Source organism: Canis lupus, chromosome 22 (genome assembly GCF_011100685.1).
Source record: "Canis lupus familiaris isolate Mischka breed German Shepherd chromosome 22, alternate assembly UU_Cfam_GSD_1.0, whole genome shotgun sequence".
NCBI lineage: Eukaryota > Metazoa > Chordata > Mammalia > Carnivora > Canidae > Canis > Canis lupus.
The window spans coordinates 5162530-5178739 of record NC_049243.1 but is presented as its reverse complement, the minus strand read 5'-3'; the positions used below and the strand labels follow the sequence as shown (position 1 = coordinate 5178739).

At 36.4% G+C, this 16210-nt stretch overlaps 1 protein-coding gene across 5 annotated transcripts in view; it reads right to left on the bottom strand.

Annotated features, from left to right (window-relative positions):
• ZC3H13 (zinc finger CCCH-type containing 13) overlaps positions 1–16210 on the bottom strand; it is a 92627-nt gene that overhangs the window by 6856 nt on the left and 69561 nt on the right. For 3 of the 5 annotated variants that reach the window (XM_038569552.1, XM_038569554.1, XM_038569555.1), the window contains 6 exons: positions 13208–13311; positions 11671–12864; positions 10201–10722; positions 7490–7642; positions 6224–6424; positions 465–628 (listed from right to left, as the gene is read on the bottom strand). In XM_038569552.1, the coding sequence (XP_038425480.1) occupies positions 465–628; positions 6224–6424; positions 7490–7642; positions 10201–10722; positions 11671–12864; positions 13208–13311 (2338 nt within the window). The remainder of the gene's footprint in view (positions 1–464; positions 629–6223; positions 6425–7489; positions 7643–10200; positions 10723–11670; positions 12865–13207; positions 13312–16210) is intronic. The other 2 variants (XM_038569553.1, XM_038569556.1) reach the window with 1 other exon arrangement.

Below are 16210 nucleotides of genomic sequence, written 5' to 3'. Positions count from 1 at the left end.
AAATTTCTATTTCTCTTCTGTTTCAATTCCCTTTAAGTAAATGGTTAAATATAATCATTTGTATTTATTTCCCTTTCTTCTGACTTGGTACATTTTCATAAACACTATTTCTTATAAATATCCTCACTGTTCTGTGTCTGGAAAATTTCCCATCTTGTTTAGATAATAAAACTTAGAAACAGTAACTTTTCACAAATGAAAATATTTCACAGAAAGAATAAACTCTTTCATCTAATTTTGAATAACAAACTGCCATTCACAAATGTTCATCAATACTATTAAAGTAAAATGAAAATTATTTGTAAGTACAATTTTTCCTCTTACATGTGTACAAAACTAAGAAAGCAAATTCATAAAAGCAGATAACGGACGTTAATCTCACCTTAAAGCAATCAAAAAAAAAAAAAAAAAAGCCATTCATACTATTCAATACTTTGCATACTTTCTCAAGGAAACAACAGTACCTTCTCATTTTTAACAAGCTGCTTCCGGATTGCTGAATCTCGTCTGAAGCATAATGCTTTACAACATGGTCCAAGATTACTAAGAAGACTTGCTCGCTCTTCTTTTCGTAGTAATGCAGCCATGTTGAGAGCCCCCAATTCATGTTCAAAAAGACTCTCTGCATCTTTCAATAAAAACAAACAGGCATTAAGTTTTCCTAAAATAGCAAAGAATTACTGGCCATTTAAGTAGTCCACATAGTCTATCAAAGTTCCCATAACACTGGTTAAAGTTATTTTATATTAAAGGCAATATACTTATGTTAGGCCACAAAACAAATAAATTTAAGAGGACTGAAATCATATCCTGCATCTTTTCAGACTGCAACAGTATAAAACTAGAAATTATAAGAAAAAAACCACATGCCACTAAAACCAACCAATGGGTCAACAAAGAATGAAAGAGGAAAACAAAAAACTACACGGAGACAAATGAAAATAAAAACACAATAGTCCAATATCTTGGGGACACAGCAAAAGCAGTTTTCAGAGAGAAACTTATAGCAATACAGGCTTCAAGAAGAAAAATCTCAATCTAACCTTAGACTTAAAGGAACTAGAAAAATAAGAGATCTCACAGTGAGTAGAAGGAAAGAAATAATAAAGACCAGAGCAAAAAGAAATAACAGAGAATAAAAAAGTAAAGAAAAAAAAAGCCAATGAAACCAAGAGGTGGTTCTCCAAGAAGAGAAAAAAAAAGATAAATCTTTATTGAGACTACTCAAGAAAAAAAAAAGACACAAATAAATAGAAATGAGAGAGAAGAAACAACCAACACCAGAGAAATATACAGGATAAGAGAGTACTATGAAAAACTGTATGCCACTGGACAGAATGGAAGTGGATAAATTCCTAGAAACATATAGTCTGTCAAAACTGAATAAAAAAAAAAATAGAATCTGAAGAGACCGACTGCTACTAACAAAACTGAATTGGTAATCAAGAGCTCCCAAGTCAAGTCCAGAACCAGATGGATTCGCGGGTGCATTCTATCAAACACTTAAAGAAAAGCTACTAATACCTATTCACCTCAAACTATTCCCCCCAAAATAGGAGAGAAAACTTCCAAACACATTGTGTGAGGCCAGCATTACCTTGATACCAAAACCAAAGATACCACAAAACAAGAAAACCACAGGCCAATATTTTTGATGAACTCAGATGTAAAGGTCCTTAACAAAATATTAAGAAATCACATTCAACAATACATTAAAAGGATCATTCACCACGATCAAGTGGGATTTATTCTGGGGATGCAAGGATGGTTCAGTAACAAAACGATAAAAATCCTACCTCATTAGTGAAGAAATAGCATCTGACAAAATTCAACATCTATTCATGATAAAAACTCCCCACAAAGTGGGTTTAGTGGGAACATACAACATTAAAAAGGCCATATATGACAAGCCTATAGCTAACTTCATACTCAATGGTGAAAACCTGAGAGCTTTCCCTCTAAGATCAGGAACAGGACAAGGATCTCCATTCTTGCCACTTTTATTCAGCATAGTACTAGAAGTCCTAGCCCAGAAATCCCTAAAGACTCTACCAGAAAACTACTAGAGGTAACAAATGATTTCAGTAAAGTTGCAGGATACAAAATTAATATCCAGAAATCAGCTGCGTTTCTATACACTAATAACAAAGTAGCAGACAAGAAATTAAGACAATTCTATTTAAAATTGCACCAAAAAAGAATAGGAATAAATTTAACCAAGGAGGTGAGAGGCCATACTCTGAAAACTATTATCTATGCTACCAAAGCAATTGCTATCAAAATACCAATAATGTTCACAAAACTAGAACAAATAATCCTAAAGTCTGTATGGAACCATACAGGAGCCCAAATAGCCAAAGCTATCTTGGGGCAAAAAGAACAATGCTGGAGAGATCACAATCCCAGATATCGAGATACACTACAAAGCTATAGACAAATTCATATAGGGAACAAACTGATCGTTGCCAGAGAAGAAAAGGGTGGGCGATGAGCAAAATGTGTGAAGGGTGGTGGGAGGTACAGGCTTCCAGTTATGGAATGAATAAACTACAGGGATAAAAGGTATGGCACAGAGAATATAGTGAATAGTATTGTAACAGCATATGGTGACAGAGGGCAGTCACATTGGTGGTGAACAGAGCATGACAGAGTTGCTGAATCGCTACGCTGTACACCTGAAACTAACATAACAATAACACTTAGTGCTAATCATACTTCCATGCAAAAATTTAAAAGACCTATTCTCTGAAAGATCTTGAACATGTAGTTATGTTGCTAGTCTCAAACAAAAGTAAATATTCAGACACCCACTTGAAGATGTAACACAAGCAGCCTAGGGAAAAAGAATTTAGACTTTGGTGCCTGTTCATGACTGGGAAGAAATGTTCAAGTTAGAATCAGTGAAGTCAAATTCAGTATGTTGCTTACCATCAACTATTATGTAAAGTTCTAGAATAGGTTTTAGGACTTTATTATAGCAAGATTCAAATGCAGTAATACAACTACATTTTGTGACCTCTAAAAAAATCAGGAAAGTGATTAGGTGTTAGACAACCTGCAGATTTTATTCTAGACTTGGTCACTATAAAAACAATGTATTAAATTAAAATCACTTAGTTTTAAGTCATAACATGCAAAGATAGAAAACACTTAAATCTCTCCTTAATTCTTTTAGTTTTACAAAGTGTAATGGAAAATAAAGAGGTTAGGTTAAAATAGACAAAGAACAGTCAAAAGAAAAGAATAAGGCCAGTCAGTAATCCAGATATATATATAACAGAATAGTAATTTCAAAGCTAGCATTCTACAAGCTAGCCAGAAGTACCAAGGTACCAGATAACTGCCTGAATGACATGATCAAACAAGCCACTGTTAGAGTCCACAAAAGAAAACAGTAAGTAACACCTAGTAAAAACAAAACAGACGCATTTGAGGATGAATGGAACTGCACATTTCACTTTCATCTCCTGAGCTGCAAAGTATAGCGAGATTAGATAATTAACAAGAAACTAGTCTCATGTAATGTATCTGGTCAATAGGTTTACATACCTGTCAACAGGTACAGAATATAAGACGAGTATAAACAAACGTAAAGAAAAAACTCAGAACCAGTTTGCAAATGTCGGTGTTTATCAGAATCATCTGAGGAGCTTTCTGAAATACAGTGCCAGGGTCCTACCACCGTATCTACAGAACGTCCACAGTTGGACCAGCACACAACATTAGGAACAAAGGCAGTTCCTCAGGTGATTAATACATAACTGTGTTTGAGCCAATCAATGACACAGTCACAAAAAATCCTAAAATCCCCTAAAACATTAACTACCATTCCACTATAGATACAAATACAAAAGGAATATGCACTGAGCCCACATTCTTCCTTGCAATTGGTCATTATGATAAATTTCTTTTTATTGGAATCCTTATCATTAAGGATTAAGCCTAGTCCACTCCTCTAGGCTCTGTTTGGTTTAGGGAACACCACTGAGGGCTCTGACATTTGAACTTACTTGTAAAAAGTAATTATGGTAAGAAAGATCATTTGTGGTATTTTCTGCTTTTACAACAGAATACAAAACACATACTTGCACATGTCCTTAGAAAGTAAGACATGGTTAAACTTCTAGTATCTTTGTGGTTTTGAAATGACTACCATCAAATTATTCAAGAGCCTGTTTTATTTGTACTTTTTCTGCAACGTAAACTCTTTACCCAACACGGAGCTCGAACACATGACCCTGAGATCAAGAGCTGCAGGCTCTACCAACTGGGCCAGCCAGGCGCCCCTGTAGTTGTTTTTAATCTATCACTCTACACACAGAAAACAATTTAAATTTCAGTATATAAAGTTTTTGGTTTTCAACCTTAGAATTTTAAAACAATTACGTATGGGCAGGGACACCTGGGTGGCTCAGTGGTTGAACGTTTGCCTTTGGCTCAGGTCGTGATCCCAGGGTCCCAGGATTGAGTCTTGCATCAGGCTTCCTGCAGGGAGCCTGCTTCTCCCTCTGCCTCTCTGTGTATCTCTCATGAATAAGTAAATAAAATCTTTAAAAACAAATTACATATGGGGCTAGTGATATTCTTTCTTCAGTATTGGGACACTGAAATAAGATATCATGGGATAGAAAAAATCAGTACTTTATTTTACAAATACTTATTGAACCTCTGTGTGTTGGGTACTGTTGTGGCAATAGCATAATTATTAAGAATGTCTAACATCATCAGACAATGGATACAGCAGTAAACTAAGTCCTATTCCTTAGGAAACTTATATTTAGCATCATGTATCAGTTCTCTCATTCTCTAATAAAGCTATCATAGCAAAAAATAGGAGAGATCTGATTGGTAAGCAGCAACCCTTCTTTACAATGTATGTCATCAAGTTAGGGCCAAACTGCATTTCTATAGGTTAGCAAAATCGTAGGGGCAAACAGTTTCAAAGGTGGGAAAGACCTTAGGGCTTTTGTTCCATCATTTTATACTTACAGGATTTATTTGCTTAAGGTCACAAGCCAACCAAACAAGGAAGAGTGAAGCAGGAACCCAAGAGATTGGTCATTTGTCAAGTGAATACACATTCACAATTATAATTTATATACGTTTCATGCACATACATTTTATGTTTATTGGGACACGTTAAAACCAATGCTCAACATTTTTTTTCAATTTTATATTAGTGAAAAGCTTAATTTTCTTAACTAAACTTTTTTATTCTCACAAACATGATATAAAATTAAATGTTGTTGCTTTTATGGTTTCTTTCTTTTATGATCTAATCATCTCCCTCCCATTAATAAAGTAGGAACCAGATGAACAGAAAAAAAATGCATAAATAAAAGAATATTCTAGAAAACAGAAAAAATTATAGAAAAGTTTTGCCATAAAGTCTAAAATCAATGTGAAAATATTTATTGTCACTACATGTCAGGAATTTTAAGTATTTTACCTCATTTGCTCCTCCTAAAGGTCTTACGAAGTTGATGGTCAATAATAATTATCCCCAGCTTAAATGGTGACACTAACGCAGAGATTAAATAATAGCTAAGAAGCGGTGTGCCTATTGAGGAATCCAGACTATCTGGCCTAGACATCAACTTCTAAGTTTTTATCCCTTTGTTAAAGGTTCAACCTACACATTTGCGTTTGGGTAGAACTCCTCATTTCCCAGGGGGAAAGGGTTGCCAAGACGCTCAATTCTCTTAGATATAAAAAAATATCTAGTCCACTCCTCTAGGCTCTGTTTGGTTTAGGGAATACCACTGAGGGCTCTGACATTTGAACTTACTTGTAAAAAGTAATTATGGTAAGAAAGATCAGGGATCCCTGGGTGGCGCAGCGGTTTGGCGCCTGCCTTTGGCCCAGGGCGTGATCCTGGAAACCCGGGATCGAATCCCACATCGGGCTCCCGGTGCATGGAGCCTGCTTCTCCCTCTGCCTGTGTCTCTGCCTCTCTCTCTCTCTGTGACTATCATTAAAAAAAAAAAAAAATCATTTGTGGTATTTTCATCCACTTTTCTGTGGACTTTAATTTTCATGGTCAAAATTCCTTTTTAAAATTTCAAAGATTTAAAGAATATAAGTGAGTCCTTAAAAAAAAAAAAAAAGAAAAAAAAAAGAAAGGAAGAAAGAAAAAAGTTCCTTACTGTGAATGCTGCCTGAGAAAAGAACATCACTAAATTAATAGTTATAGCAGACACTGTACAAAGTAGAATAGAATTACCTTTGGGTTTTTCTAAAAGTCTCTGACATGTTTCTTTGACTTTGGTAAAGAGTTCAGAACCTGCCAACTTTTTAGAAATCCCAACTCTTAGCATAACAGCTCCAGGTGTGAATTTTAACAGTGCAGCCCCAGGCTCTCGTGGTTCTTTTGGATGCTTTGGCATAAGACCAGACCAATCCACATCTATCACATCTAATGGATCTGTAAAAAGTTAAGAACAGGATTTTTTTTTTTAAAACACCAAGAAATAGCATTCTTGTTATCTTTAGAGAAACACACTGCAAAATATAGAAATCATTAAATTTCAAGTTAAATAACAAGTGTTTTGAACCAAAAATACCCTATTCTTAAAATGAAAGCTTTGAGATAAAGGCTAACGTTTAGAATCTATGGACCTTTACAATATACCTCACCAAAGGAAAACAGTTAAGCAAACAAAAACCCAAATGTATTCCTACAAATAACTCAGGCAGTGGCTATTTAATACTGAGAACAAACAATCCATTCACTAACAGAAACAATTAAAAAAATGAAAGTAATGTTCTACTTAGAAGAACTTAATGGCATATAATAAAAATGATAATCATACATACCTTCTACATTAGAAAAAATTATGAAATTTATAAACAAATTAAGTCAATTAAATTTTAATATTTTACATGCCCATATAAAGCAAAGACCTTCACAATGATTTTTAAAAAGTTGTAACAATTAGACTAATTGGGATGATTCAACAGCAACACTGATGGGATGCTGCTTCATGGTGGTCACTAGAATAAGCTCTAGCAATGCATAAAGTATACTATAAGGGAAAATATTACTGAATTCAGAAAACTGATAGAAGTATATACTGTTTAAATATAATTTCATTGATTATAAATTTTAAATGATTGTTTCAAAAATTGGCTTTCACAACAATTTTGAGGCTCTGAACCATATAGCTACTATCTAGAACCTTGCTAGGCAATCAGTATTTGGTTAGATTCCAGGTCATATAATATGAATCTTAACCTGCAGAATGGAAATCTTAGAATTTTGCTATTTTAAACGAGACTCTTTCCAATTTATGGGCAATGTCTACTTAAAAATGAGCAGAGCATATAGACTGTAATTTTCATTTTATTGGCCTTTCAGTCTTAGATGAAACACAAAGGGAAGAATTCTAACTGCCTTTCATTAACTTGAACAGCTTGAAAGGAAACAAAAAATACCTTCATATCATAAATCAGATAATTTTTATGTTCAGCCACTCTTGTAAATGATTACCTGGCATCTTCTCCTCATCCTGTTGGTCTTCCCTCTTTTCAGCATCACCTGCTAGAATTTCATCTAGTTCATCATCACTAATTGGCTCATATCCTTCTCCAGCACCAGATCCTAATGAATGTGCATCATCTAATTTGGATTCGTCATCTCCTGCTTTGGAAAGATTAATTTCATGTCAAAGAGTACATCTAAGGGACAACTAAGTGAAACCAAAAAGGAAACACTAAAAATATCTTAAAAGTATTTTTTTCCTTAGAAAACTAAATTTCTTAATTATTCAAAATACTTGACAATTCCAAGAGAAAACTTAAAACAATTTTAATGGCAAGAACACAGTATGAATAGCAATATCAAAACAAGTTGTAAGATTACAATTAAAATATGACAAAAGGTACCAATAACTTATTAAATGTTGCTTATGTGTTAATTTTTTATAATAAAACTTCAAGTAAATCCAGATTTACTGACTTCAAAAGGATGCAGTTATTTCTTTACCTAAATAAGTTCATTAACTTAGAAGGCTTGCAAACTTATTAATATTTACTTGAAACTTAAATCTTAGTTCATAACATTTAGCTCATGATATGAAGAGCTTTACAGCAGTGACGTAAAAGTGCCATTAATCCTCAGCCCATCTCCTGGTTCATCTTCCCTATCCCAACATAATTTTAAAAAGAATGTTGTAATATAATTTAAAAACATTTTGTTGGTACCACAAGCACATTTTATTTATCTTTATCAATTTTTCTCAACTACCACCTAAGGATAAGCTTTGTCACCTGGTGAGTTAGTTGTGCATTGAAAATTATCCTAAATTTATTATTATTTTTTTAAAAGATATTATTTATTTATTCATGACAGGCAGAGAGAGAGAGGCAGACACACAGGCAGAGGGAGAAGCAGGCTCCATGCAGGGAGCCTGATGAGGGACTCGATCCTGGGACTCTGGGATCACGCCCTGGGCCAAAGGCAGACGCTCAACTGCTAAGCCACCCAGGTGTCCCATAAATTTATTTATTTTTATTTTTTTTAATTTATTATTTTTAATCACCAGTTATCCACACACTAGTTATCAAAATGCAACACTTTGCTTTACAGGTATAAATTTGCAGCAAACAAAACATAATAAACTATGAGATGTTTCTAGTAATCCTATAATTTTCTATTCTATTAAATTCTGTAATAATCTTACACCTCCACCAATTCACTTCTAAGGTAACCAACTTTAATACCTTCATTATATAAATATACATCTAAGCATAAACGTAGATAATAGGATTTTTATTTTTTCAAGTTTATCCAACTCATTTTTCTACTTTAGGTAAATCAAATTTTTCATCTCACCATAGATAATTCACCTATAAATTTCTATGCTATGTTATCCTGTGATCACGACCAGTAAAATATATTTTAAGGATGAAGGGCACAGACTCCAGTCACAAGAGAGCTATTATAATGATTAGTTCAATTATATTCAATTATATCTCAAGGTTGTACCTCCATTAGTATCATGGCTCATGATTTGAGGCTATTTATACCCAAAATTGAGATGAAAATGTAATGTGAAGAACACTGAGAAATGTTTGTCAAGTAGAAAAAAATATATAAAACAGATGGTGTACTGGAATATATCTAATCAGACAAAGATGTTTATAGTGCCAAAAGAATGTGAATTTTACTCTGGGCCCAATGTTGTAATATGGTAAATAAAAAGAATAGTAAAATATTGCCACTTATATACAAGTAATCCCAGAAGTTTCTTGAAGACTTGAAATGGAGAAGTTATATCAGAACAATGGTATAAATGCTGGTACCAGAGCCGGGGAGCCATTACTGTTAAGCTAGCTTATAATTCGCCAACAAATAAGATGTAGGGTATGTGTGCAGAGGGAGAACCTATTTTCATTCATCAACCATTTACTATGTCCTTGGTATAGTCTTGATGATAAAGAAGTGAAAAGCTATGGTCCCTAACAAAGGAATACAGCATCGTGGGGAGAAAACCACAGAAAACTCCAGGTAATACAGTGTGAGGATGCCGCAAAAGCTATAGAGACGAGGTGCTATGGCAACCTGAAACAGTCCCGTTAGCAGAGAAGGCTTCACAGAGGCAATGCTGTACAGACTGGGAGTTGACGTTTGAGTAAGAGAGGATAAAAGGGCAAACAGCTACCAGGCAATGGGAAGACAGGGTACAAGGACGGCTGGTGTGCAGCGCCTTCAGAGAATTCAGAGGCATGAGTCAGTCTGTAGAGCAGACTGGGGGTGAAGAAAGAGTGAGGCGGTGGAGAATGATGTTCCCCACAGCTGAGGCTGGCTCTGAGTGGGCCAGAGCGGAAACGCAGCTTTAGGGAGTGTGTACTGTTTCATGTATTTGTTCTCAACTGCCCTGGAAAACAGGATCACTAATAGTTATTTAGTCCATCTCTAAACCAAGAAATAACTTCCATTTATATGATTTTTCTTAATTTCCAAGAAAAGGAAGTGATAACTACTTTTTAACATCTACAGACACTGCAGTTAAGTGTTTATTTCATTTAGCTCATTTGAACCAAGTCTAACTTGATAGTACCAATCAGGGGAACACATTTTTCAAATACCATAGAGCTTTTCCTCATGCCTATCAGTAGAACACCTTCACAAGAAAATATTTTGTTTTCCTATGTAATTTGAAAAGGAATGAAGCTAAGACAAAAATGTATGGCACTCACCTTCCACACTCTCCGTTCTCTCAGCTTTGCTTATATCTTCAAATCCCTGTACAGATCCTAGATCTTTATCCATTTTTTCTTTATCCAAAGCAAGAGAGTCTCGAGAAGTGCCTTCTAAGTCTCTTTCATGTTCACTTTCCAGTTTTGCTTCACTGCGTTTAACAGACTCTATTTGAGAAGAACTCTCAAAAGTTCTGTCTCTGTCTCTGTCCCTGTCTCTTTCCACAGAATCAGAAATTAGTCTCTCTCTTTCCCTGTCCAAATCTCTCCTTTTGTCTCGTTCTCTCTCTCGTTCCCGCAATCTATCTCGGTCCCTGTTCCGTGGCCAATCTTTATCGGCATCTCGGTCCCATTCTCTCTGTCTTGTATCTCTCCTCTCTCTGTCCCGCTCTCTATCATGCTCATATCGGTCACGTTCTTGAAGCCTATCTCTGCTATCAAATGACCCGGATCTTGAATGGACCTGTCGATCCGACTCAGGAGAACTTCTTCTTGAGCTATGGCTCCTTGAGTCCTGGCGATCTAAAATAAACAGACAAGTTAACACATGAGAAGATGCAGAACAAAATGCTTCATTGTTGCTACCCTTGTGGTGAGCATAGCATAAGTCAACTCATTGTGTTATACACCTGAAACTAATGTTAACACTATATTTCAACTATACTTCAATAGGAGGTAAGAAAAAGAAAATCTTACAATTTGAAGTTTCTATATTCCCAATTATTCAAGTAACTCATTTTATTTATTTATTTATGAGAGAAACAGAGAGAGAGAGAGAGAGAGAGAGAGAGAGAGAGAGAGAGGCAGAGACACAGGCAGAGGGAGAAGCAGGCTCCATGCAGGGAGCCCAACATGGGACTCGATCCCGGGACTCCAGGATCACGCCCTGGGCTGAAGGTGGTGCTAAACCTCTGAGCCACCCAGGCTGCCCTCAAGGAACTCATTTTAAGGAAAAACTGACCTCTCTCAATTAAAATATGTAAAAGACAAGGAAACGTGTATTTCCACTATACCACAGAATACCTTCCAAGAAATACATACACAGAATAGGTAAGCATCAATAGAACTGATCACTTCATTTTCTGATCTCTTCCTTTGCCCTACCTTATTTTCTGTGGTCAAAAGAAAAAACACTAGCTGCAGGAAGAAGAGTAGGAAGGTTAAAATTTTAAGCATCAATAAGGGAATTGAATACATAAGCCCATCCACCAAGATATACTTACTAATATCCTGATATTAAACTGATGGACATTACTCAATGTATCTCTATTATAACGTTGGTATTAATGTCATAACAGGTAACACTTTGGTGGCATGGTTAAATGTTTAAGCTCCTTAAACTTTAAGGTAATTGTATTTTGTAACTAACTTAGCATTTACTTTAAAATTTTAATTTGTATAAAATATAAAGTTGTATAAAATATACTAAGACAGGAAACACTTGGCTAGATGATAATTCAATTTTATTACCTGAAGAAGTACTTCGACTGGGTTCGCCACGCTTTAACTGATCAATCCTAGATTTTCTCTCTCCTGTGATTTCCAGACTTTTTGTTTTCTCTCTATCTCTTGAGCCACTATGCAATACTCTCTTTCGACCACTCTGGTCATCTCCACTTCGATGGGCAGAATCATTGGATGGGGAACGCAGACGACCGGATGTATGACTACGGTTACTCCGATTGCTCCCCAGGCTGCTACTCCTCTTTTGATCCACTGGCTTGCGATGTGGTGCATCTTCTATAGTGACGTGAGGTGTCTCTACTTTCTCCGCTCGTGTTCTATGGCATTTTCTGTGTGAGTCTTCATTGGTGTTGTTGGTGGGAGTAGCAGAGGAGGAACTGGTGGTGGCAGATGTGCTGAAGGTGGTGGCAGCAGAAGTGGCAAGGGCAGGGCCAGTTGTACTAGCAGCAGCAGCTGCAGGAGGAGGAGGAGGAGGAAGCGAAGACGGAGAAGGAGTCCTCCCAGGAGTAGCGGCTATTGCAGCATGCTCTGGTTCGACCACCTCTGCACGGTCAGGCACATCCTCATCAGACCAGTCACTGAATGCTGTATCTTCTTTTTTCTGAGAATCCTCTAGCGTGCCATTCTTACCATTGGAAATTTCAACTAGTTCTTCTTTGGTTGTTATAGGGGGAGTCCGTGGACCTCTCTTCTTTTTATTCTGCAGGGCTGCTTCTTCATCAGAAAGATCAGAATCGCCTTTGGATTTTTTACGTTTTTTTTCAATACTTTTCTTCTTCTGTCCCTTTTTGGGTGAAAATACTTGACCATCTTCAGATGTTGTCTCTGTGTTACCCCTCTCTATCCCAACATCATCCTCTTTCTTTTTCTTAATAGGTTTCTTTTGAATTTTTGCTTTTTTCTTGTTCTCGTCATGAGCTCGATCAGATGTGTCTCGATCATCGGACAGGTGGTGTCCTAGCATGTCTTGTGCACGAGTTCTTGAGCTTTCCATGATTTCTGTCTGTTCTCTTTGCTTATCTACAGAAGAAATTTTCTCTTTGAGCTCTTGCTCTTCATATCGCCTTGAACTCTCTTTTCTCTCTAGTTTACGATCTTCCTCTTTCCATCTACCCTGCCTGTCTTCTGTAAGGTGTGATGGACTGAGAGAACGAGACTCTTGAGGTCGTACAACCTGGCTCAAGAGTCTATGTTTTTCATCTATACAAAAAGATGAAAGTAATCACACTTTCACCAGGTAAACAACATTGCATGTTACACAGAAATAATAATAGCCCAACCTCTCACTTTTCATTTAAAAATTTTAAAAATGGCAATAATTTCACTAAAAATACGGCTTTGTTATAAATAGTAGGAGAGGACAGTGCCAGTATGATAAAATAACTATTTCTAACATATACTTTAGTCAGACGGAGATATTCAGAGGCAGCAGAGCAGGAATAATTTTAAATCTTACTTCATCATTTTCCACTAATGCCAAAGGATAGTCTCATGGTTACAAAGGAATGTGGATATAGAAACACAGAAACTAGATTCTTCTTACTTTTATCATCTCCACTGTTGTACGCGTCACTGTCAGGAGAATGTTCTCGCCGGCGCTTAGGTGACTGACGAGGGCTAGGACTCCCTTCATTTCTGTAGCGCTTCCTAAGTTGGACAAATATAATTTATAAATTTCTAGGGGATGTAAAAGTGATTTCTTTACTAGCTTTTAGTATTATTTCTTTACTATAACTAAAATGTAAAATTCTAAGAATGCAATATTGTCAGAACTATATCATACAGAAGATATTCAGTATCTTTAATAAAATTCCTCACTTTTAGAAACACAATTGTGGACTTAAAATACATGGCAACAGGTCGTTCTTCATTAAATAACCAGATTTAAGTACTACAAGATAGTAACATACAACAGATGCATTAATATATTAATGCAACATCTACTAAAACTTATTAATTTTACATTTTTATGATAAAGAAATACTGTATGTTGGGAAGCCAAATGAGAAACCTTAGTATTTGCCTTGGAGTAAAAAAGACATGAATTTAGATTAGTTATATCATAAGCCCAAGGCTGGTCATGTTGTGGGTATACTGGAAAAATTGGTTCCTTCCCTCTTTGTAGAGCTAAATCACTTGGGACACCTGAGTGGCTTAGTGGTTGAGCATCTTTCTTTGGCTCAGGGCGTGATCCTGGCTTGGGGATCAAGTCCCACATCAGGGTCCCTGCAGGGAGCCTGTTTCTCTCTCTGCCTATGTCTCTGCCTCTCTCTCTGTCTCTCATGAATAAATAATTTGTGGCAAGTTAATAAAACAATTCATGTGTTCACTATACATCTTGATCTTTAAGTTAAATAATAAACGACTAGTGATTTTTATCTCTGATATTTAAATTATTCCAGTGTTTGCCTATTTTTTCACTAAATTTTGGCCACTTTTTTTTTTTTTTAAACATTGTTTATAAATACTATGGTCAAAAGTTGCAAAAATACTGCAGCACACCTATCACCTTGACAGCTCATTTACACAGATGAGTAACCAGGTGGTATAAAGGAAATAAGTATGACAACTTACAGACCTAAGTTTGTACAACTCCCTATCCAAAGCTCTCACTAACTCTCTCTCCACTCTAAGTCTGGGCTGGCCCACTCACTTGCTATGACAAGAGGATGTGGTGAAAGAACAGTGTTAAGTTTGGAGAGTCAGCAGGACTCAACAGGCAATGCAACTTCTGCAACTGCCCTCTGGGTATGTTTCTATCGTTTGTTATATGTAAAGTTTAGACTACTGGCAGAGAAATGAGATGCCCTAACCAACAGCCAGCACCAAACGCCAGACATGGGAGTGGGCCATTTTGGGTCACCCAGACCCAGCAGAACTTCTAGACTGACTGGAAACATAAGTGATACCAAGTAAGATCAGAAGAACTGCTCTACTGAGCACCAAAAGCGCTAATCTACAGAATTATGAGCTTTGTTGATTATTTTATTTTTTAAAAGATTTTATTTATCCATTCATGAGAGAGAGAGAGGCAGAGGCACAGGCAGAGGGAGAAGCAGGCTCCAAGCAGGGAACCCGACATGGGACTCGATGCCGGGTCTCCAGGATCCCACCCTGGGCTGAAGGCGGCACTAAACCGCTGAGCCACCGGGGCTGCCCAGATTGTTGTTTTAAACTAACTTTTTCTGTGGTTTGATACAGCAAGAGATAACTGATTTACTAGAATAAAGTGAATAACTAGAATATATAAAAAAGAACTTTTAACTTCAAGGAAATACCTACAGAAACAAAATTAAGAGTAAAATAAGTAGTATGGCAATTCAGCAAATAAAATCTTCTACATAATAGGGGTTAAAAAAGTTCTGGATAAATTCAACTACTGAAATGACAATACAATTGATAAAAACATCAAGATATTAATCTCATATAGCTATTATAGACCTGTCTGGCTCCTAAGTTTCTGGGGTCCTTGCAATGTTTGGATCGTGCAGTCACACAGAACCAGAACAAACTTTTGCCACTGTAAGCAGAGATCAGAATCACGGAAACATAAAATCAAAGCACAGGACTGATAATGAAAAAGATTTCAGGATTTTAGAGAGCAGAAGGTCAGAGAAGAGAAATAATATGTATTGTGGGCCTACATGTGTTAAAGATAGTATCTGAATTTTATGTTAATGTAAGTTTTTTTTGTTTTTTTTTTTTTTAAGTGGGGAAAGGGAAGCCAGTGGGTCATCCACAGAAAACCCTGGCTGCAGACTAAAGGGAAGCCAACACCTAACAGAAGAAGCCTCCAGTTCTGAGCTTTGTTCTTTGTCCATCATCTATAGTAGCAATGATGAAAGAAATCCTAAAACATGGAGCTATATTCACCAAGATTCAAATGAACTGGAGGTAGAAGCAATAGAATTGAATTTATAAATTATTTCCACAGTTGTTTTTAGCAAACTTAACCATACTGTTTATCCCAGCTGCAATTAAAAAAAAAAAAAAAAAAAAAAAAAAAGGCAGTTACCTGCAACGAGGTTGGTTTTAAGTCTGTAAAATCTCAAAATTGACCGGATCCAAAACCCTCATGGCTACAGTGATTGACTTAGCTCCCTTATCTCCTCCTCAACTACTGAGAGCCCCAACATACAGAGGCAGCTGTGAAGCTGATAGGCATACCCTGGGACCGTCTTAGCCACCATCTGGAGAAAACCTTTCTGAGGCTGGAACTCACACAAAAGAAAACAGTGGAGAGATAGCATTCCTGATGCTTTGTATGAAAGTCTGAATACAGTCCCATCAGAACAAATGAACACTAACCATGGACTTCCCTGACGCCTGAGCAAATAAATTCTTTTTGATTAAAAAAGAGAGAGAAAGGGAAAAAAAGAAAGGAGAAATTGCTCTCAGATATTTGAAATAATGACACATCTATTGATCCCAATAACCTACTATAACTCCACTGCTTAGAGAGGACGACTCCTATCTCTCTTCTAGCCATGAAGTGACTGCAGGACTTTCTTCAGTTCTAAGACACTGAATGCTCCCATCGCTGGGA